At 38.4% G+C, this 24,954-nt stretch overlaps 1 protein-coding gene across 1 annotated transcript in view; it reads right to left on the reverse strand.

The window, feature by feature from the left end:
• Positions 1 to 24,954, reverse strand: part of UNC79 (unc-79 homolog, NALCN channel complex subunit) — a 538,284-nt gene that overhangs the window by 436,203 nt on the left and 77,127 nt on the right. Inside the window, exons 6-7 of the mRNA XM_053710079.1 lie at positions 20,998 to 21,053; positions 4,189 to 4,318 (exon numbers count right to left, since the gene is read on the reverse strand). Coding sequence (XP_053566054.1) covers positions 4,189 to 4,318; positions 20,998 to 21,053 — 186 coding nt within the window. The remainder of the gene's footprint in view (positions 1 to 4,188; positions 4,319 to 20,997; positions 21,054 to 24,954) is intronic.

Consider the following 24,954-nt stretch of genomic DNA (forward strand, 5'->3'; position numbering starts at 1 on the left):
GAGTCAAAACCAGCCGATTTTCCCCACATGGCAAGACAGATGATTATAAGATACAAAACCTCATCAGATGCCAGGATAAGGGAATTATCTATGTAATATACTGCACATTTGGCCTCCAATATGTGGGACAGACCTCAAGAGCTTTAAAAGACCGTATTAGAGAACACATACTGTGTATCGAAAAATCGAATACCGATACACCTTTATACAAGCATTTCTCCATAAAACATGGAGGCAATATAAAAGATTTCAAGTTCTTTGGAATTGAAAAGATAAATAAGAACTGGCGAGGAGGGGACTACGGGAAAAAATTACTCTTCCATGAATCAAAATGGATCTTCGCATTGGATTGCCTCTTCCCAAAAGGACTGAACCACAAAGAAGACCTGTCACACCTCTTGGCCTTGATAAAAGACTAGGCAAAGCACAGCACGTCTTCTTAAAGGTTTATTATTCCACCGAACAAAGAAAAGACATTCCTACTTGCAAATATGCTTATCAGAAAAGTCATAACGTGATCGCATGTGTCTTCACACTAGCCCTCAAGGAGGACCTTTACTGATAATCAAACTGATAGATCCAAACTAGCCGACAGATATAATAAGCAAACCGTCTGACAAATGAACGACCAGATTTGAAAAGCTGGCAGGCTCCCATCAGCTGGTGATTATAAATATATAATCATTCTAGGTCTTTTAAATTTAGCTCAGCAGAGACCCACTGTCCATTGATATGATTTAGCATAGAGTAAATCTAAGACGCCGAATCCAATGCCACATATCCGATACCCCATATTCAAGCTAATATAGCGAAAGCCCATTTGTAAAATGGTAGGTTCCATATTGAACCTAGACCCACGATTTACAGATAGTTACTGATTAGGGGACCTAGTCCCTAGATTCAAAACACATAAGCATACACTTATCAAAGCGACCGAGAGGGTCGGATCCCACTAATAGTACACAAGCTACACAACTAATTTCCTTCCTGATCCACGACCCACTTACAACCAATTGACAGGACAGATTAGGTAACATTCTAACATAACCCAATATGATGCTGCTAGCCACGCTATTTAAGCCTCTACATCTACGCCTCGATACGACGACTTTAGCTAGCCCATACTTCTGAAGCTATTGACCCATCAGACGACACCTCAGGCCCACATCTATTAACACTCCTCAGACAACCTGAGTTTTAAGAATATAATGAGCGGTGCAAGTTGCACACTAGACACCCCAACGACAGTCTGCTCTACATGCTCTGTGCCAACCACAAGTTTGAATTAACATTCCATTCTATTTCATTAACCAACGACTTTTATTAAATATCTACTGCTATTAGATTACGACTTTTATTAAAGATCTTCGCCTATTAACCCCTGTGATTTTTACCCAATAATACTTGGATCTTCATTCAGATCACTGTTTTACATTAGCCATCTAATTTACACTAAAACTTCATATTAGTGTTTACATGTCTGACCAATTTGACCAACTTTCGCATATAACACACCAATCGTCTTTATGACCGAGAGCATAACTGCCTAAAAGAATTTTAGAAAGGCATCCTAAGATTATTTTAGAAAGGCATGCACTTAGTCTATTACCGGCAAGAGCGGAATTTGTTACGGCAATATTTACACCGGATATTGATGACATCAACTTCCGGTAATAGCGAAACCGGAAGTGATGCAGATGATACCGGATGTGATACAAATTAGCTAATGACCCCTAGATCCGGAAGTGGGGCAAAAACCGGACAACAAATAAGATTATAAATATGCCAAAGACGCACAAATTAAGTAAGAAATGCAACACAAAAATACAACACGTATTTGACATATAAATGTCAAATACGTCTAAAACTATCTTTTGATCATGAAACATACGAACTAAGATTGGTATCAGTTATTTTCCCAGGCATAAATGGGCCATACAGGAAAGGGCAGAGCTAATCTTTTTGGCGCCAAAATTGATCCAATCACCACAGAGACCACACTATAAAAGCTCCCAGACAATCACTAACAGTATAGTCTTGATAAAGGCCAGGAAGGCCGAAACGCGTTGACATACTGGTGAGCTTATTTCTAATCATCATTTGGATTGCTAAAACGTTATTGCACTATTATTTCTCCTTTTTTCCACAGGTTTTGAAGACATTTTTTTGGATTTTGTTTACATTTTTGAATTATGGTTTTTCGATTTGTATTCTTCACGATTTGTTTTTTAAAAAAAATTTCTACAATTCATCACACATTTTGCTTCTAAGGAACTACCCCTTTTTTTGGCACCTTATGCCTATTAACCACATTGGAAATATTTAATTTGGAACTTATTTTGTTTGGACACTAACTGTGGACATTTATATATATAAAAATTTTTCTCATATATATTTTTTTCATATATTTTTTTCACATTTTTTAACATTTTTTTCACATTTTTTCACATTTCATCCACACCATTGTGCAACTGTTAACGTCATATTACAGACACGTTGTATCACCTGTCTATATATAATTCTACTTATGTGATCAGAGCCCATCCAACGATAGTTGATGGATTTGTGACCCCACTAGGTCTTTTTCGACATTGTGATTATTCATTATTTTATGCTGTTCTGAACGCACATTGTATTTTAGGTTTGTTTTTATATGTTCCCCATGGATCCATGTAATATGTATAATTGTTTTAACTGAATCACTGTATTAGTTTTATTGTTTTATTGCTTGTATTAAACTGTTTTATACTAACCACTTAGCCTTTTAAGCTGCAAGCGCTCACTCACTCTGTTTAGTTACATTGTAGCTAGCTTAGGGTTTATTTTTATTTTACAGGCAAGTTTGTATTTATTTTAACTAGGTAGAATAGTTACTAAATAGTTATTAACTGTTTGCTAACTACCTAGCTAAAATAAATACAAAAGTACCTGTAAAATAAAACCTAACCTAAGTTACACTAACACCTAACACTACACTACAATTAAATAAATGACCTAAATTAAATACAATTAAATAAATTAAATACAATTAGCTAAAGTACAAAAAAAACAAAACACTAAATTACAGAAAATAATAAACAAATTACAAGATCTTTAAACTAATTACACCTAATCTAATAGCCCTATCAAAATAAAAAAAGCCCCCCCCAAAATAAAAAAAACCTAGCTAAAATAAATACAAACTTGCCTGTAAAATAAAAATAAACCCTAAGCTAGCTAAAATGTAACTATTAGTTATATTGTAGCTAGCTTTGGGTTTATTTTACAGGTAAGTATTTAATTTAAATAGGAATTATTTAGGTAATAATATTAATTTTTATTTAGATTTATTGTAATTATATTTAAGTTAGGGGGTGTAAGGGTTAGGGTTAGACTTAGGTTTAGGGGTTAATACATTTAGTATAGCGGCGGCAACGTTGGGGGCAGCAGATTAGGGGTTAATAAATGTAGGTAGGTGGTGGCGATGTTAGGGACGGCAGATTAGGGGTTAATAATATTTAACTAATGTTTGCAAGGCAGGAGTGTGGCGGCTTAGGGGTTAATATGTTTATTATAGTGGCGGCGATGTCCAGAGCGGCAGATTAGGGGTTAAAAAATTTCTTTTACTGTTTGCGATGCGGGAGGGCCTCGGTTTAGGGGTTAATAGGTAGTTTATGGGTGTTAGTGTACTTTTTAGCACTTTAGTTATGAGTTTTATGCTACGGCGTTGTACCATAAAACTCTTAACTACTGACTTTAAAATACGTTACGGATCTTGGAGGTAGAGGATGTACCGCTCACTTTTTGGCCTCCCAGGACAGACTCGTAATACCGGTGCTATGGAAGTCCCATAGAAAAAAGGGTTTACGAAGTTTACGTAAGTCGTTTTGCGGTAAGGCCAAAGAAGTGTGCGATGCCCCTAAACCTGCAAGACTCGTAATAGCAGCGGTAGTGAAAAAGCAGCGTTAGGACCTGTTAACGCTGCTTTTTTTACCTTACCACAAAACTCGTAATCTAGCCGTAAGTTTGTCACTTACCCAAAAGTGTTTTGTATTTGGTGTATACAATTCATAACTAGTTTATTAGTATAACAAACATATCACTTAATTACAGCAATACAATGGTCTAATTAGCAAACCATTTTTCTCCTGAAATGTATATCTCAGCCACACCAAATAACAGTAATTACAGCATTCATCCCATGCTCACCTGTGTACTGGAGACCCCGATATTCAGTTATTGCTCCAGGAGGTTTTAAATTAGGCCAGTAATGGAATAGCATTTGTACTGCTGGTGGCTTTACCTGGGAAGGCCCATAGGCTATCACATAAAGCAAGTCCTAAGGAGCAAAATGCAAAACATTAAATTCCCAGCCAATCAAATACAATAAAACAACATTCTATTTATATAATGATAGATCATATAATAAGGAAATGCAGTATAGGATCTGATGATAAGAACCATAAGACCAGTCTAGTCTGCCCATATTCCTATGTGAAATGTAGACTCATACTAGCTTCATGTATATTCCACAATTTCCTATTCTATTTTACTGTATTCATACAGACAACATCTACCTGGAGTGTATTATATTAATTACTCATGAACCTGTTTCCCTCCATCGTGAACCCCAGTTGTAAAATAATTTTTCTGTGAAAAATGCTTTTCTCCTGGACTTTATCAACCCCTTAATGACAACTGACGTACCAGGTACGTCATGCAAAAACTAGCAGTTAATGACAATGGACGTACCTGGTACGTCAGTTGTCTAACAGAGTGCTGGAAGCCATCACAAATGCTTCCAGCAGCTCTGAGGGTATTGCAGTGATGCCTCGATATGGAGGCATCCTGCAATACCACTTTACAAGCCTCCGATGCAAAGAGAGCCACTCTGTGGCCCTCTCTGCACCGGTAGCGATAGTGCCAGACTGCCAGTGTCCACTATCCGGGTGTGAAGGTGCGTGCGCGCGTGCACGAGGGGTTGAGTGTGCACGTGAATGTGCATGTGCGTGTGCACGGTGCGCACATTATCCACACTGACACCAATGAATGAGGGCAAAAAAGGGAGAAAAAGGAAAAAAAAAATTTTGAAATATAAAAGGATCTGGGAGGGGGTGGGGGTATTGGGGGGGGGCTGCTACACTACAGAAATAGTTTTAGTTAAAAATAAAGTTTAAGTTAAGTTAAAAATAAAATAAAAATACTTTTTGGGGTTTTTTTAGGGCCAAACTGGGTATTGGCAGACAGCTGCCAGTACCCAAGATGGCGGTAATTAGGTAGGGGAGAGGGTTAGAGAGCTGGAGGGGGGATCAGGGAGGTTGGGGCTAAGGCAGGGGTCCATCACAGCTAAAATATTTTACTATTTTTATTTAAAAAAAAAAAAAAAACTCCTTTATTTAGTACTGGCAGACTTTCTGCCAGTACTTAAGATGGCGGGAACAATTGTGGGGGTGGGGGAGGGAAGAGAGCTGTTTGGGAGGGATCAGGGGGTGGGATGTGTCAGGTGGGAAGCTGATCTCTAAAATTAACACTGCAAACTCCCTACAAGCTACCTAATTTAACCCCATCACTGCTGGGCATAATTAACGTGTGGTGCGCAGCAGCATTTAGCGGCCTTCTAATTACCAAAAAGGAACGCCAAAGCCATATAAATCTGCTATTTCTGAACAAAGGGGATCCCAGAGAAGCTTTTACAACAATTTCTGCCATAATAGCACAAGTTGTTTGTAAATAATTTAATTGAGAAACCTAAAATTGTGAAAAATGTAAAGTTTTTTTTTTATTTGCTCGCATTTGGCGGTGAAATGGTGGCATAAAATATACCAAAATGGGCCTAGATCAATACTTGGGGTTGTCTACTACACTAAAGCTAAAATTAACCCTACAAGCTCCCTACAAGCTCCCTAATTAACCCCTACACTCCTGGGCATAAAACACGTGTGGTGCGCAGCGGCATTTAGCGGCCTTCTAATTACCAAAAAGCAACCCCAAAGCCATATAAGTCTGCTATTTCTGAAAAAAAGGATCCCAGAGAAGCATTTACAACCATTTGTGGCATAATTGCAGAAGCTGTTTGTAAATAATTTCAGTGGGAAACCTAAAGTTTGTGACAAATATTGTGAAAAAGTGAACTTTTTTTTTTTTTTTGATCGCATTTGGCGGTGAAATGGTGGCATGAAATATACCAAAATGGGCCTAGATCAATACTTTGGGTTGTCTTCTAAAAAAAAATATATACATGTCAAAGGATATTCAGGTATTCCTGACAGATATCAGGGTTCCAATGTAACTAGCGCTAATTTTGAAAAAAAAGTGGTTTGGAAATAGCGAAGTGCTACTTGTATTTATTGCCCCATAAATTGCAAAAAAAGCAAAGAACGTGTAAACATTGGGTATTTCTAAACTCAGGACAAAATTTAGAAACTATTTAGCATGGGTGTTTTTTGGTGATTGTAGATGTGTAACATATTTTGGGGGTCAAAGTTAGAAAAAGTGTGTTTTTTTTATTTTTTCCTCATATTTTATTATTTTTTTTTAGTAAATTATAAGACATGATGAAAATAATGGTATCTTTAGAAAGTCCATTTAATGGCGAGAAAAACGGTATATAATATGTGTGGGTACAGTAAATGAGTAAGAGGAAAATTACAGCTAAACACAAACACTGCAGAAATGTAAAAATAGCCATTGTCATTAAGGGTAAGAAAATTGAAAAATGGTCCGGTCATTAAGGGGTTAAATTACTTAAAATACTTGAAACTTATTTATTACATCAACTTTCTCTCATATGACCTGTAAATTATACATATTGTGGTCATTAACTCTAACCTTAAACCCCAATCCTAACTCCCTTTCATATATCAAACTCCCCAATCCTAACCCTAACCCTATTCTGTTCGGATTCCCTATTTTGTTAGACCATTTAGGGCTAGATTATGAGCGAAGCGGTAGTTTGCACTCCTGCTTGCACGTTGACGCCTCTAGAAGTAAGCTTTTTGCGTGTATCAGGTAGCACACATATTACAAGTTGAAAGTAAAAACTTTTCGCACAAGCGCTAACACGATGTGCACAAAAAGACAAAGTCCGAATATCGGGACCGTGTTAAAGTACTCCCCCATATACTTCAATGGAGTGCAAAAAATGGGAAAAAACTAATACCTGTATACAAACACAATCTCATTTTCTCAAATGCGCAAACCTTACATGAAATATGAATATTTCACATTCCAATATTCTTCACATAGAAAGAATGTTCTATTTAGTCATATATATATGATGGTATTTTAGTACAATATATATCTATTTATAAATACATAGAAAGTATTCCCTTGTGTGAAGAACATTGGAATGTGAAATATTTACACAGTTAAACACTTTGTTAAATATTAATATTGCGGAAATATGCTTTTTTATGGTTTCAGCTACTTGATTGCAAAGGGCTTCAATGCACTTATATGCATATATATATATATACATATATATTTATGTGTTTATATATGTATATATGTCTGTAAATACATAAATATACATAAATACATAAATACATATGTACGCACATATAAATATATATATATATACTGTATATATATATATATATATATATATATATACAGTATATATATATATATATATATATATATATATATGTATCTCTATGTTAAAGTCCTTTGCAGGCGTTTTTTCTAACACCTGAGATCTCATATCTTTGAGCCTTTATAACTTTTTATGCAATAGATTTGTTTTACTTTTATCAGACAGTGTTATTATGAGTGTAAATGTAATTTTAAATATAATTTTGATGTGTTTTATGCAACTTTTTTGTCTCAAGTAACTGTTAACCAGGGCTCTCAAGTCACGCTATCTCAATGTGTGTTAAATTCAATTGCACTCAAGCAAACACGTTAACTTTCAACCTGTAATATGCATCCAAAGAGCCGCGATAAACCCCTTTTCGCAGTTAGATTGACACTCGTAATCTAGCCCTTAATGTGTTAATGGTTTATTAAACAGTTTCTATTTTATTCCATTTTGCAAATATATTCTTTAGAATTGTAAATGATATTCAAGTCCTAACTAGAGATCTATCAAGTGGCTTATAAAGTGTCTCACTTGTTATCTTTTTATTATCTCTTGCAATACAATCATGCATTACATTGCCAGTCCCTGTGAATAGTTCATAATGACCAATTCTCACGTTATTTTTATTGCTACTAGTAAAGTGCCCATAAGCCTATAATTCACCTATTTTATCATACAATCCTAAATTTTCAAAAATGGTTGATCTCCACTGTTGGATAATACCAGGGTGCTTGCTATGCCATCTGCTGGAATGTAATTCATATAGCAGGCTAGGTAAACTCAAGTTGGGAACTAACATACCCAACCCTATTGCATAGATTATTCCAACCATCTACCATATTACAGGATTGTTACTGTTTGCAAGCTCTGCCCAACTATCCCTCCTAAAGCTTTTTCATAAGTAGAAATAACCCAGTATCTAAAATGAAAACAATACCTGCCTAAACCCTGCCAACAGTCCACTAAACCCAGCAAATTAACACCCTGCCCCAAAAATCCCCCTTAACTCTGACCTATCAGTCACACCACTGCCCATATTTAGAGCTAGGTTAAGAATGGAGCAGTACTTGGAATATCGCTAACCCCGGTAACGTATTCCCACAAAGATTCAATGGAGCAGGAAGAGAGGGGGAAAAAACTAACACCCGATTTTACTTTCTGAAGTGCGCTAACCAAACATGAAAAGGAAATGTATGCTTACCTGATAAATTGATTTCTTCTACGATACGACGAGTCCACGGATTTCATCTTTACTTGTGGGATATTATCCTTCTTCTAACAGGAAGTGGCAAAGAGCACCACAGCAGAGCTGTAGATATAGCTCCTCCCTTCCCCTCCACCTCCAGTCATTCAACCGAAGGTTATAGGAAGAGAAAGGAAAAGCTAAAAGGTGCAGAGGTGACTGAAGTTGTAAATAAGAAAAACTATAATCTGTCTTAAATTGACAGGGAGGGCCGTGGACTCGTCATATCGTAGAAGAAATCAATTTATCAGTTAAGCATAAATTTCCTTTTCTTCTACTAGATACGATGAGTCCACGGATTTCATCCTTACTTGTGGGATACAATACCAAAGCAACAGGACACGGATGAAAGGGAGGGACAAGACAGAGACCTAAACGGAAGGCACCACTGCTTGAAGAACTTTCCTCCCAAAAACAGCCTCAGAAGAAGCAAATGTATCAAATTTGTAAAATTTGGAAAAAGTATGAAGAGACGACCAAGTCGCAGCCTTACAAATCTGTTCAACAGATTCATAGTTTTTAAAGGCCCATGTGGAAGCCACAGCCCTAGTAGAATGAGCCGTAAGTCTTTCAGGAGGCTGCTGTCCAGCAGTCTCATATGCCAGGCGTAAGATACTTCTCAGCCAAAAAGAAAGAGAGGTAGCCGTAGCTTTCTGACCCCTACGCTTTCCAGAATAAACAGTGAATAATGAAGATGATTGACGGAAATCCTTAGTTGGCTGTAAGTAAAACTTTAAGGCACGGACCACGTCCAGATTATGCAACATACGCTCCTTCTTAGAGGAAGGATTAGGATACAAGGAAGGAACAACAATTTCCTGATTAATATTCTTATTTGAAACAACCTTAGGAAGAAATCCAGGTTTGGTACGTAAAACCACCTTATCAGAATGAAAAATTAGATAAGGCGAATCACACTGTAACGCTGAAAGCTCAGAAACTCTTCGGGCAGAAGAAATAGCAACCAAAAACAGAACTTTCCAAGATAACAATTTAATATATATGGAATGCATTGGTTCAAACGGAACCCCTTGAAGAACACGAAGAACTAAATTCAAACTCCAGGGAGGAGTAATAGGTCTAAAAACAGGCTTAATTCTAGATAGAGCCTGACAAAAAGACTGAACATCTGGCACATCTGCCAAACGTTTGTGAAACAAAATAGACAAAGCAGAAATTTGTCCCTTTAAGGAACTTGCTGATAACCCTTTCTCCAATCCTTCTTGGAGAAAAGACAGAATCCTAGGAATCCTAACTTTACTCCATGAGTAACCCTTGGATTCACACCAATAAAGATATTTACGCCCTATCTTATGATAGATTTTTCTAGTGACAGGCTTTCTAGCCTGTATCAAAGTATTGATGACCGAATCAGAGAATCCTCGCTTCGATAAAATCAAGCGTTCAATCTCCACGCAGTCAGCTGCAGAGAAATTAGATTTGGATGTTGGAAAGGACCTTGAATGAGAAGGTCCTGTCTCAAAAGAAGTTTCCACGGTGGCAGAGAGGACATGTCCACTAGATCCGCATACCAAGTCCTGCGTGGCCACGCAGGCCCTATCAGGATTACTGAAGCTCTCTCCTGTTTGATTCGAGCAATCATGCCTGGAAGGAGAGGAAACGGTGGAAACACATAAGCTAGGCTGAACGACCAAGGCACTGCCAAGGCATCTATCAGTTCGGCCTGAGGATCCCTCGACCTGGATCCGTATCTTGGAAGTTTGGCATTCTGTTGAGATGCCTTCAGATCCAATTCCGGTCTGCCCTATCAGAGAATCAGTGAGGCAAACACCTCCGGGTGGAGTTCCCACTCCCCCGGATAAAAGATCTATCGACTTAGAAAATCCGCTTCCCAGTTCTCTACTCCTGGGATGTAAATTGCCGACACATAACAAGAGTGAGCCTCCGCCCATCGAATTATATTGGATACTTCTATCATCACTAAGGAACTCCTTGTTCCCCCCTGATGATTGATATATGCCAAAGTCGTGATGTTGTCCGACTGGAATCTGAAAAATTTATTTAAAGCCAACTGAGGCCATGCCTGAAGCGCATTGAATATTGCTCTCAGTTCCAGAATATTGATTGGAAGTAGAGACTCCACCTGAGTCCAAACACCCTGAGCCTTCAGGGAATTCCAGACTGCACCCCAGCCCAGAATGCTGGCGTCCGTTGTCACTATCACCCACGAGGGTCTTGGAAACAAGTCCCCTGGGACAGATGATCCGGCGACAACCACCAAAGAAGAGAGTCTCTGGTCTCCTGATCTAGATTTATCTGAGTAGATAAATCTGCATAATCCCCATTCCACTGACCGAGCATGCACAGCTGCAGTGGTCTGAGATGAAAGCGAGCAAACGGAATGATATCCATTGCCGCTACCATTAATCCAATTACCTCCATACACTGAGCCACTGATGGCCGAGGAATGGACTGAAGTGCTCGGCAAGTATTTAGAATCTTTGATTTCCTGACCTCCGTCAGGAATATTTTCATGTCTACCGAGTCTATCAGAGTTCCCAAGAAGGGAACCCTTGTCTGTGGAACTAGTGAACTCTTCTCTATGTTCACCTTCCAACCGTGAATTCTTAGGAAAGACAACACTGTGTCCGTGTGAGCTTTTGTCAGTTGATAAGTTGACGCCTGGATCAGAATATCGTCCAGATAAGGCACCACTGCTATGCCTCGCGGTCTGAGAACCACCAGAAGTGACCCTATTTATTTTAGGTTTTTGAACATAACTTGTGGACATCATTTCAGAGGAGAACAGCATTAATATACCAAAGAGAATTTAACGCCTTAAAATCATCTAAAACAACCTAAGTATAGGACACATTTTTGGGGGTTTTCATAGGAACTTTATACATAGGAACTTTATATTTTGGATTCACTTTTTTCATTTTTTTCATTTTGGATTAGACATTGTGCCAACAGTCACTCACTAATTCACCCCTGAAGGGTACACTCTGCATCACTTTTTCACCATCGTTTTTAGGTGTACACCTTTTTTAGATTTTTTGTTTTTGGCCACATTTTATCATTTTTTATATATTTTTTATATTTTTTATATTTTCACTCTACACAATTTAACTCCATAGTTTTAATTTTCTTTTTGAATTTTTATAAGGAACTTTTGCCTACACAAACTCCATTGGACACACAAACCCCATTGGACACATCAACTCGGATACACATTGGACACTACCTTGGGATATTAACTATATCGGATTGCATTGGATAATTTGGATTATTATTTATATTGGATATTATTGTTTTAATTTGATTTTTATGGTCTCCATAGATTTTATTTGGATATAGGACATAATACACATCACATATTAGCTAACCATCCCTATTCCTTTTTTGTGCAGCTATTAATATTAAGTTTCCTACTGTTTTAATCTATTTATATTATGATTTTAGGGACTCATCATGTTTAGGATTATTTATATCTAGATTGTTGTGATCATCATTCGCTTTGCTTTTAGATAAATTACCCACATTGTTGCGTTAACTATTGTTTTTAATATTGATAATGTCATATGTTTAAACTTTCTATGTGATTAAATATTCATATTTTATAACCTTTTGATTAAATATTCATATTTTATAACCTTTGGATTCCACCTTAAGCTTTTTTATTCTCCCCTAGGGGGTTATTTTAGCGCTCCCCTGCTGCATACTCTTTATATTCCCAAGAAGGGAACCCTTGTCTGTGGAACTAGTGAACTCTTCTCTATGTTCACCTTCCAACCGTGAGTTCTCAGGAAAGACAACACTGTGTCCGTGTGAGCTTTTGTCAGTTGATAAGTTGATGCCTGGATCAGAATATCGTCCAGATAAGGCGCCACTGCTATGCCTTGCGGTCAGAGAACCGCCAGAAGTGACCCTAGAACCTTTGTGAAGATTCTGGGTGCTGTGGCCAACCCGAAGGGAAGAGCCACAAACTGATAATGTTTGTCCAGGAAGGCAAACCTTAGAAACTGATGATGATGCTTGTGAATAGGAATATGAAGGTAAGCATCCTTCAAATCCACGGTAGTCATATATTGGCCCTCCTGGATCATTGGTAAGATTGTTCGTATAGTCTCCATCTTGAACGATGGGACTCTGAGAAACTTGTTTAGACACTTGAGATCTAAAATGTGTCCGAAAGTTCCCTCTTTTTTGGGAACCATGAAAAGATTTGAGTGAAACCCCTGTCCCTGTTCCGGTTTTGGAATGGGACAAATTACTCCCATGGTATAGAGGTCTTTAACACAGCGTAAGAACGCCTCTCTTTTTATCTGGTCTACAGATAATCTTGAAAGATGAAATCTCCCTCTTGGGAGAAAGTCCTTGAATTCCAGTTGATACCCGTGGGTCACGATTTCCAGCGCCCAGGGGTCCTGAACATTTCTTGCCCAAGCCTGAGCAAAGAAAGAAAGTCTGTCCCCCACTAGATCCGGTCCCGGATCGGGGGCCGCCCCTTCATGCTCTCTTTGTAGTAGCAGAGGGCTTCTTGGATTGTTTACCTTTATTCCAAGTCTGATTGGGTCTTCAGACTGACTTAGATTGGGCAAAATTCCCTTCCTGCTTTGTGGAGGAAGAGGAAGCAGAGGGTCCTCCTTTATAATTCCAAAAGGAGCGAAAAATATTTTGTTTAACCCTCATCTTAACAGACTTATCCTGAGGTAGGGCATGGCCTTTGCCTCCAGTAATGTCAGAAATGATTTCCTTCAATTCAGGCCCGAAAAGGGTCTTACCTTTAAAGGGAATAGCTAAAAGCTTAGTTTTTGATGACACATCAGCAGACCAAGATTTGAGCCATAACGCTCTACGCACTAGAATAGCAAATCCTGCATTTTTCGCCGCTAATTTAGCAATTTGAAAAGCAGCATCAGTAATGAAAGAATTAGCTAGCTTAAGAGCCTTAATTATATCCAAAATGTCATCTAACGGAGTCTCAACATTTAGAGACTCTTCCAGAGCCTCAAACCAAAAAGCTGCTGCAGTAGTTACTGGAACAATGCAGGCCGTAGGTTGTAAAAGAAAACCCTGAATATATAATTTCTTTAGAAGACCCTCCAACTTTTTATCCATAGGGTCTTTGAAAGCACAACTGTCCTCGATGGGTATAGTTGTACGCTTAGCCAGGGTAGATATAGCTCCCTCTACCTTAGGGACCGTTTGCCACGAGTCCCGAATGGTGTCTGATATGGGAAACATTCTAGATATTTGTCAATCTTACACAATTTCTCTGGTGGTATTACAATAGGGTCACAATCATCCAGAGTCACTAAAACCTCCCGAAGTAACAGGCGGAGGTGTTCAAGCTTAAATTTAAATACGTAACGTCCGAATCTGTCTGAGGTAACACATTCCCTGAGTCTGAAAGCTCTCCCTCAGACAGCAATTCCCTGACCCCCAACTCAGAACACTGTGAGGGTACATCGGAAATAGCTAATAAAGCATCAGAGGATTCAGTATTCACATTAATACCTGACCTACTGCGTTTACCCTGTAACACTGGTAATTTAGATAATACCTCTGTAAGGGTAGTTGACATAACTGCAGCCATCTACTGCAGAGTAAAGGAATTAGACGTACTAGAGGTACTTGGCGTCGCTTGTGTGGGCGTTAAAGGTTGTGACACTTGGGGAGAATTGGATGGCATATCCTGATTCTCTTCAGACTGAGAGTCATCCTTAGGCACACTTTATTGACCTAAAATATGGCCTTTACAATGTAAGGCCCTTTCAGTACAAGAGGTACACAATGTAAGAGGGGGTTCCACAACAGCTTCTAAACACATAGAACAATGAGATTCCTCAATGTCAGACATGTTGAACAGACTAGTAATAACCACAGAAGTCGTTTAAACACAATGGCCTAGATTTGGAGTTTTGCGGCCAAAGGGGTGCGTTAGCTACGCATGCTTTTTTCTGGCCGCACCTTTTAAATACCACTGGTATTTAGAGTTCATAGAAGGGCTGCGTTAGGCTCCAAAAAAGGAGCGTATAGCAAATTTACCGCAACTGCAACTCTCAATACCAGCGGTGCTTACGGACGCGGCCAGCTTCAAAAACGTGCTCGTGCACTATTCCCCCATAGGAAACAATGGGACAGTTTGAGCTGAAAAAAAACCTAACACCTGCAAAAAAGCAGCGTTCAGCTCCTAACGCAGCCCCATTGTTTCCAATGGGGAAACACTTCCTAAGTCTGCACCTAACACCCTAACATGAACCCCGAGTCTAAACACCCCTAACTTTACACTTATTAACCCCTATTCTGCCGCCCCCGCTATCGCTGACCCCTGCATTTTATTATTAACCCCTAATCTGCCGCTCCGTACACCGCCGCAACCTACGTAATCCCTATGTACCCCTAATTTGCTGCCCCTAACACCGCCGACCTCTATATTATATTTATTAACCCCTAATCTGCCCCCCACAACGTCGCCGCCAGCTACCTACAATAATTAACCCCTAATCTGCCGACCGCACCTCACCGCTACTATAATAAAGTTATTAACCCCTAATCCGCCTCACTCCCGCCTCAATAACCCTATAATAAATAGTATTAACCCCTAAATTGCATTCTATTGGCTGATCGGAACAGCCAATAGAATGTGAGCTCAATCTGATTGGCTGATCCAATCAGCCAATCGGATTGAACTTGAATCTGATTGGCTGATTCCATCAGCCAATCAGAATTTTCCTACCTTAATTCTGATTGGCTGATAGAATCCTATCAGCCAATCGGAATTCGAGGGACGCCATCTTGGATGACGTCCCTTAAAGGAACCTTCATTCTTCAGTTGGACGTCGGAAGAAGAGGATGGATCCACGCTGGAGGTCTTCAAGATGGAGCCGTTCGTCATCGGATGAAGATAGAAGATGCCGCTTGGATCAAGATGGTTGCCGGTCCGGATCTCCTCTTCTTCCCAGATAGGATGAAGACTTTGGAGCCTCTTCTGGACCTCTTCAGCCGCCGCTTGATAGAAGACTTCAGCCGGATTATGGATCACCAGCCCCCGCTTGGGCTTGGATGAAGACTTCGGAGGCTTGGATCAAGACTTCGGAGGACGGATCGGTGAACCTGGCATGGTGAAGATAAGGTAGGAAGATCTTCAGGGGCTTAGTGTTAGGTTTATTTAAGGGGGGTTTGGGTTAGATTAGGGGTATGTGGGTGGTAGGTTGTAATGTTGGGGGGGGGTATTGTATGTTTTTTTTTTACAGGCAAAAGAGCTGAATTATTTGGGGCATGCCCCGCAAATGGCCCTTTTCAGGGCTGGTAAGGTAAAAGAGCTTTGAACTTTTTTAATTTAGTTTAAAATTGTTGTAATATTTTTCTAATGTTTGTAAATATTTTTTTATTTTTTGTAACTTAGTTCTTTTTTATTTTTTTGTACTTTAGTTAGTTTATTTAATTGTAGTTATTTGTAGGTATTGTATTTAATTAATTTATTGATAGTGTAGCGTTAGGTTTAATTGTAACTTAGGTTAGGATTTATTTTACAGGTAATTTTGTAATTATTTTAACTATTTTAGCTATTAAATAGTTCTTAACTATTTAATAGCTATTGTACCTGGTTAAAATAAATACAAAGTTGCCTGTAAAATAAATATTAATCCTAAAATAGCTACAATATAATTATTCGTTATATTGTAGCTATATTAGGGTTTATTTTACAGGTAAGTATTTAGCTTTAAATAGGAATAATTTATTTAATAAGAGTTAATTTATTTCGTTAGATTTAAATTATATTTAACTTAGGGGGGTGTTAGTGTTAGGGTTAGACTTAGCTTTAGGGGTTAATCCATTTATTAGAGTAGCGGCGAGATCCGGTCGGCAGATTAGGGGTTAATAATTGAAGTTAGGTGTCGGTGATGTTAGGGAGGGCAGATTAGGGGTTAATACTATTTATTATAGGGTTATTGAGGCGGGAGTGAGGCGGATTAGGAGTTAATAACTTTATTATAGTAGCGGTGAGGTGCGGTCGGCAGATTAGGGGTTAATTTTTGTAGGTAGCTGGCGGCGACGTTGTGGGGGGCAGATTAGGGGTTAATAAATATAATATAGGGGTCGGCGGTTTTAGGGGCAGCAGATTAGGGGCACATAAGTATAACGTAGGTGGCGGTGGTGTGCGGTCGGCAGATTAGGGGTTAAAAAAATTTAATCGAGTGGCGGCGATGTGGGGGGACCTCGGTTTAGGGGTACATAGGTAGTTTATGGGTGTTAGTGTACTGTAGAGCACAGTAGTTAAGAGCTTTATGAACCGGCGTTAGCCCAGAAAGCTCTTAACTACTGACTTTTTTCTGCGGCTGGAGTTTTGTCGTTAGATTTCTAACGCTCACTTCAGCCAAGACTCTAAATACCGGCGTTAGAAAGATCCCATTGAAAAGATAGGATACGCAAATGGCGTAGGGGGATCTGCGGTATGGAAAAGTTGCGGCTGGAAAGTGAGCGTTAGACCCTTACCTACACGACTCTAAATACCAGCGGTAGCCCAAAACCAGCGTTAGGAGCCTCTAACGCTGGTTTTGACGGCTAACGCCAAACTCTAAATCAAGCCTTTTATTTATTGCTTTAAATACATTTTTGAAAAACGTGTACTGCGCCTTTAAGAAATAAAAAGTGAACAATTTTTCCAAAACTGCTTAAATAACGTTAATTTGTCTCAAAAATTAACTTAAACTTATTGTTTTATCCAAAAATTACTGCACCCCAGGAGTAAGGGGAGACATAAAGCTCTAAAGTAACCTCTAAAGTAACTTAGATCCGAAAAATGTCAGTTTACACAAAAAAATACCCCCTGCACCTCGCCACAGCTCTGCTGTGGCGCCTACCTGCCCCCAGGGTACTTTGAAATGATTAGCCAACACTCCGGACAAGAGAACCACTGTCCATGAGCAACCGGAGTTATTGCTTGCTGCTTCTCAGTCAGAAGGAAGTGCGCATCTGAGCGTGCGAAAACAAGCCCCGCCCCTTATGGCCGATGTCGGAGTAGGCCTAAACACAACCGGATGGAGAAGCGATTTTGCACACAAAGCTAAGTGGAACACTTTTCACCCCAAACACATCCCAGCAAGTCCTACTGGTTATCTGACAACAATAAAAACTCCATCAATCGTTTTACTGTGCCTTTATGCCTCTCCCAGAGTGTCATATCATGCCCTTATAATGTCACTTAGAAAAATAAAAACAAGGGACTCCAGTAACACCCCTCTGTATAACAGGTCTACTGCTTACCCCATTCCCTTACCGAGAAATAAATGCCAGCCAGTTCTGATATATCAAGTCTCTTCAGAAATAAAGGGCTGCACATACCTTAATGCTGCTTGTAGCATGAAACCGTTCTCCACACTGAAGATGTCCTTAAGTTACCTTCAGAAGTCTTGTGGGAACCAACGTGGATTTTAGTTACAGCTGCTAAGATCATCAACCTCAGGGCAGAAATCTTCCTCCATAACCCCTGAGGAAAATAGTACACACTGGTACCATTTAAAATAAAAAACTTCTTGATTGAAGAAAATAAAACTAACACCTCACTTTACCTCTTCCTAGTATAACACAGGCAAAGAGAATGACTGGAGGTGGAGGGGAAGGGAGGAGCTATATATACAGCTCTGCTGTGGTGCTCTTTGCCACTTCCTGTTAGCAGGAGGATAATATCCCACAAGTAAGGATGAAATCCGTGGACTCGTCGTATCTAGTAGAAGAAATATTAATATTTCACATTCCAAAGTTGTTCACATAGCAGAATATGTTCTATTTATTTATAAATATATATTTCTATATTATATATATTATGGATTTTTGGTTATATATATATATATATATATATATATATACAGGGAGTGCAGAATTATTAGGCAAGTTGTATTTTTGAGGATTAATTTTATTATTGAACAACAACCATGTTCTCAATGAACCCAAAAAACTCATTAATATCAAAGCTGAATAGTTTTGGAAGTAGTTTTTAGTTTGTTTTTAGTTACAGCTATTTTAGGGGGATATCTGTGTGTGCAGGTGACTATTACTGTGCATAATTATTAGGCAACTTAACAAAAAACAAATATATACCCATTTCAATTATTTATTTTTACCAGTGAAACCAATATAACATCTAAACATTCACAAATATACATTTCTGACATTCAAAAACAAAACAAAAACAAATCAGTGACCAATATAGCCACCTTTCTTTGCAAGGACACTCAAAAGCCTGCCATCCATGGATTCTGTCAGTGTTTTGATCTGTTCACCATCAACATTGCGTGCAGCAGTAACCACAGCTTCCCAGACACTGTTCAGAGAGGTGTACTGTTTTCCCTCCTTGTAAAACTCACATTTGATGATGGACCACAGGTTCTCAATGGGGTTCAGATCAGGTGAACAAGGAGGCCATGTCATTAGATTTTCTTCTTTTATACCCTTTCTTACCAGCCACGCTTGGTACTTGGACGCGTGTGATGGAGCATTGTCCTGCATGAAAATCATGTTTTTCTTGAAGGATGCAGACTTCTTCCTGTACCACTGCTTGAAGAAGGTGTCTTCCAGAAACTGGCAGTAGGACTGGGAGTTGAGCTTGACTCCATCCTCAACCCGAAAAGGCCCCACAAGCTCATCTTTGATGATACCAGCCCAAACCAGTACTCCACCTCCACCTTGCTGGCGTCTGAGTCGGACTGGAGCTCTCTGCCTTTTACCAATCCAGCCACGGGCCCATCCATCTGGCCCATCAAGACTCACTCTCATTTCATCAGTCCATAAAACCTTAGAAAAATCAGTCTTGAGATATTTCTTGGCCCAGTCTTGACGTTTCAGCTTGTGTGTCTTGTTCAGTGGTGGTCGTCTTTCAGCCTTTCTTACCTTGGCCATGTCTCTGAGTATTGCACACCTTGTGCTTTTGGGCACTCCAGTGATGTTGCAGCTCTGAAATATGGCCAAACTGGTGGCAAGTGGCATCTTGGCAGCTGCACGCTTGACTTTTCTCAGTTCATGGGCAGTTATTTTGCACCTTGGTTTTTCCACACGCTTCTTGCGACCCTGTTGACTATTTTGAATGAAACGCTTGATTGTTCGATGATCACGCTTCAGAAGCTTTGCAATTTTAAGAGTGCTGCATCCCTCTGCAAGATATCTCACTATTTTTTACTTTTCTGAGCCTGTCAAGTCCTTCTTTTGACCCATTTTGCCAAAGGAAAGGAAGTTGCCTAATAATTATGCACACCTGATATAGGGTGTTGATGTCATTAGACCACACCCCTTCTCATTACAGAGATGCACATCACCTAAGATGCTTAATTGGTAGTAGGCTTTCGAGCCTATACAGCTTGGAGTAAGACAACATGCATAAAGAGGATGATGTGGTCAAAATACTAATTTGCCTAATAATTCTGCACTCCCTGTATATATATATATATATATATATATATATATATATACAATATATATATAGGTATAGATATATACAGATATATTTATGAATATTTATTTAAATAATACTTAGAACATATTCCCCTATGTGAAGAACATTGGAATGTGAAATATTTACAGTAAATACATAGACACTTTATTAAATATGAATATAGCATAAATATGATTTTACATGTTTTCAGCTACTTGACTGCAAAGGGCTCCAATGCGCTTAAATATACGTATATGTATTTATGTGTTTATATGTGTATATATGTCTGTAAATACACACTTATAAATACATGTGTACACACCTATATACATATACAGTATATATATTTAGACATGTATATGTATGTATCTCTTTGAGCCTTTATAACTTTTTTATGCATTTTAAAAAAAAAAAAATTTAGCTAATGTTATTATGAGTGTAACTGTACTTTAAAATGTAAAAAAAAATGTATGTGTTTTTGTGCCACTTTTTTTGTCAAGTGTAGCAGTTAACTAGAGCTCTTAAGTTGCGCTATCCCGACGCACATTAAATTCAATGGTGCTCAATCGAACGGCATCTACTTTAAACTTGTAATACACGTGCTACTTCCGACGCGTGTCACAATACACCGTTTTTGCTTGCGTGCAACAGTAAGTGCACCATTCGTAATCTAGCCCTTAGTCTTCTAAGATCTCAACTATTAAAACCAACGTGCTATTTACCTAGGTTAATGCAACCTTTACTTTAAATTACAAAATTACAGGCAAATCACTACACATGAAGACAGGTTTTTATACTTACTTTCCAAACCTCTTGCTTATACTTCATTAGACATTCTAGCAGCTGGCAGTGATACACTGGGGAAAAATAAAACTAAGATTATTAAATTTGGTTTAATTAGCTTGCTTCTATGTATGGCTTGCAATACTGCAGAACAGTTACAACCTCACATAACCTAGTTTCCAAACCTGGGGTACCTGCGCATCTGGAGTGCTTGTACCTACAGATAAAGGGTACTCCAGGGTTTGTCAAGTGCAGATTTAAGCATTTTTAATTGTTTAAAAAATTAAATGGCAAACCCTGGAGCTGTAAAGAGGCAGCCACCAATCAGCTGCTAGCCCCTGTGGGGCATTGCAGCTCCTGAATTTACCTAGATAGGATATCAAGAAACAAATCAAATTAGATAATAGAAGTTAATTGGAATTTTGTTTAAAACTGCATGCTCTATCTAATTTTGACTTTATTATGCATTTAATGTGATTAAGAATACATAGAAAAATGTTATTTGAATAGAGCAACTACAGCAATAGATATTACTGAATAACAAGTTACTTGACTTTGCTCTACCTCAGCTGAGGAACTGTTTTTAGGCTTCTATGGTTTCTTTCTAACTATAGCTACATTGAATCAGCTACAAACCACATCTGAACCATGTAAACTTCTGGAAAGACTAGATTATAGACGTTTATCCCACTCCCTCACATTAAACTCCCTCCTTGATCCATTGCAAGCTGGATTTTGCTCCCAACACTCTGCAGATACAGAAATTATTAAGGTTACTAATGACCTACTTATAGCAAAATCAAAAGGCCGCTTCTCTCGTTTAATCCTTCTCCATCCATCTGCAGCCTATGATACTGTTGACCACCCTCTCTTGCCTCTTGTGGTTCTCCTTCTACTTGTCTATTCGTGCCTTTAGTGTAGCCTTCTCTGGCGCATCTTATGCTCCTTTATCACTTTCTGTTGGGGTGCTACAAGGCTCTGTCCTTGGTCCCCTTGTCTTCTCAATCTATACATCTTCCTTAGGTTCCTTAATAAAGTCCCACGGATTTCAATACCATTTGTATGCTGATAACATCCAAATCTACCTCTCTGCAACAGACCTTTCCCCTTCCTTGCTAACCCGTGTAACATAGGGGCTGAATTATCAAGCTCCGAATGGAGCTTGATGGCCCTGTTTCCGCGAGAGCCTTCAGGCTTGCCAGAAACAGAAGTTATGAAGTAGCGGTCTAAAGACCGCTGCTCCATAACTTGCCGCCTGCTCTGAGGCCACGGACAGAAATCAACCTGATCGAATATGATCGGGTTGATTGACCCCCCCCCCCTGCCTTCTGGTGCAATCTGCAGGGGACAGCATTGCACCAGAAGTTCAAAAAATCTCCTGGTGCAATGATAAATGCCGACAGTGTATGCAATGTGCGGTGGACATAATACGCTACATTGTATCATGTCCGCTCACACATTAATAAATAGGCCCCTAACTGTCTTTCTAATATTTCATCCTGGATATCCTCTCACTACCTTAAAGGGACATGAGACCCACATTTTTTCTTTCATGATTTAGAAAGAGAATGCAATTTTAAACATCTTTCTAATTTACTTGTATTATCTAATTTGTTTTATTCTCTTGATATTCTTTGCTGAAAAGCATATCTAGATATGCTCAGTAGCTGCTGATTGGTTGCTGCACATAGAAGCCTTGTGTGATTGCCTCACCATGTGCAATGCTTTTTCTTCAACTAAGGATATCTAAAAAATGAAGCAAAATAAATAATAGAAGTAAATTGTAATGTTGTTTAAATTTCTATTCTCTATCTGAATCATTAAAGAAAGATTTTGGGTTTAGTGGTCCTTTAAGCTAAATCTCTCCAAAACTAAGCTCATTTTCTTTCAAAATCTCTATCCCCCATCTTCTATAACTGTTACTAAGAACATAAGTACCTCAACCCTGCATGCTTAATGTCTTTTTAGTGGCCCTTTAGAAGTCTCCAGCCGCCAGCTGTTATAATAAATTATGTCTATTTTTTTCAGCATCTAGCCGTTTTTTTTTTTATAGACAGAAATATCAGTGTATATTATTTATTCTAATAGTCACACCAATCACTTATTGTAACTTACCTTTTATGTTCTGAATATATGTAAAAGTTTATATTTTTATTAGGAGTGTATAAAATTCATATGACAAAAATACATTTTTACTTGCCTTTTTTGTCTACATTCCATCCAAAAAAGTAGATTTTTGCAAGCCAAAGCCTTGTTAAAGTTTTAATATTTTTCTTCAGTGCATAATTCAGCCTTACATCTAGTGTGCTTTCCACTAATGCATGTGCAAATCAAATTGCTATTTTGCTTACTCTACTTAAAGGGACATAAAACACAGAATTTTTCCTTCATGGTTCAGATATAGACCATAAAATTTTAAACAACTTTCCAATTTATTTATATTATCTTATTTGCTTATCTCTCTATGTATCCATTGTTGAAAAGGATACCTAGGTAGGCAAATGAGCTGGGAGCTAGATTCTGATTGATGGCTGCACAGATATGCCTCGTATTATTGGCTTATTGATGTGTTCAGCTAACTCCAGGGGTTATATTTATTAAAGTGCGGACGGACATGATACGATGTAGCGTATCATGTCCGCCGCACATCGTTAAATGCCGACAACATACGATGTCGGCATTTATTATTGCACCAGCAGTTCTTGTTAACTGCTGCTGCAATGCCACCCCCTACAGATTTGCGGCCGCTAGCAAGGGGTGTCAATCAACCCGATCATATTCGATCGGGTTGATTTCTGTCTGCGACCTCAGAACAGGCAGACAGGTTATGGAGCAGCAGTCTTTAGACCGCTGCTTGGAAACACGGGGCATCAAGCTCCTTACAAATATTTTGTGTTTCATGTTCCTTTACTAGGCAAGCTGCATTGCATTGATACGCATATATACCCTTACCTATTCCTGCCAATATTTATGCATGCTAACTTGGTTTACAAAATGTTTGCTTCAAATAAAAGAGTCTACAAATCTGAATTCCAGTGTGTCTGTCTTCTAATATGTGCACAACTCACATAATAGCTACACAATTACATTAGTTAGTTTTATTAAAACATAGTCAAATTCCTCTTGTAGAAACAAGGATCAGCACTAAGGCTTTACCATCTTTTAGCAACACAATATAAATTTCATTTGTAGTGCTAAACCTTCAGGATCTCCCTCTTTGATCCAAGAGCAATGGGCATAAATTAGAAAAGAAGGTAGCAGTCTAAGGTAATAAAAAAACCTTTATTAAATACTTGAGCAACGGAGCCCCAAAAGGTTGCAAAAGCATTAAATAAAGGTTTTTTTCTTAACTTGGAGTGATACCTTCTCTTCTAATTTTTGCACATAGCCAAATTAATCACATTACCATGAATAATATATAAATTTGAGATATGACCTGTTTTTTCTCTAATCCATCATATTTGGAATATGTTCTCTTTTTAAAGTGATGGTAAACTTTCCACTTTTTATAAACAGATCCTGAATATTAGTGATATTTTACATGGACTTTAATTGATCACTTCTAATAAAGATGCACCATAACTTACTTTTTAATCTAAGCGTGCCATTCAAATCCCACACTTCTCAACGCCAACTTCTGAAGTCATATTGTTTATGAGCTAACAGTTTGAACTGTTTTCTAATCAGCGCTCTTTCTAATCATTGGCACTTTTATTGTAACTAGAGTGCTGATTGGACAACAGTTCAAACCGTAAGATCACAAAAAATATAGCTACTGAAGTAGGCGGCAGCAGCGTGTGGTATTAGAATGACACGCCTAGATTAAAAAGTTATAGCGCATCTTCATTAGAAATGATCAATTAAAGTCCATCTAAAATATCACTAACATTCAGGATCTGATTGTAAAAAGATGAAAGTTTACTATCACTTTAAGGTGCGTTCTTCATTTTGAAAAGTATTAGGATATGAGGGTGA

The sequence above is a fragment of the Bombina bombina genome, chromosome 1 (genome assembly GCF_027579735.1).
Source record: "Bombina bombina isolate aBomBom1 chromosome 1, aBomBom1.pri, whole genome shotgun sequence".
In the NCBI taxonomy this organism is placed as follows: Eukaryota; Metazoa; Chordata; class Amphibia; order Anura; family Bombinatoridae; genus Bombina; species Bombina bombina.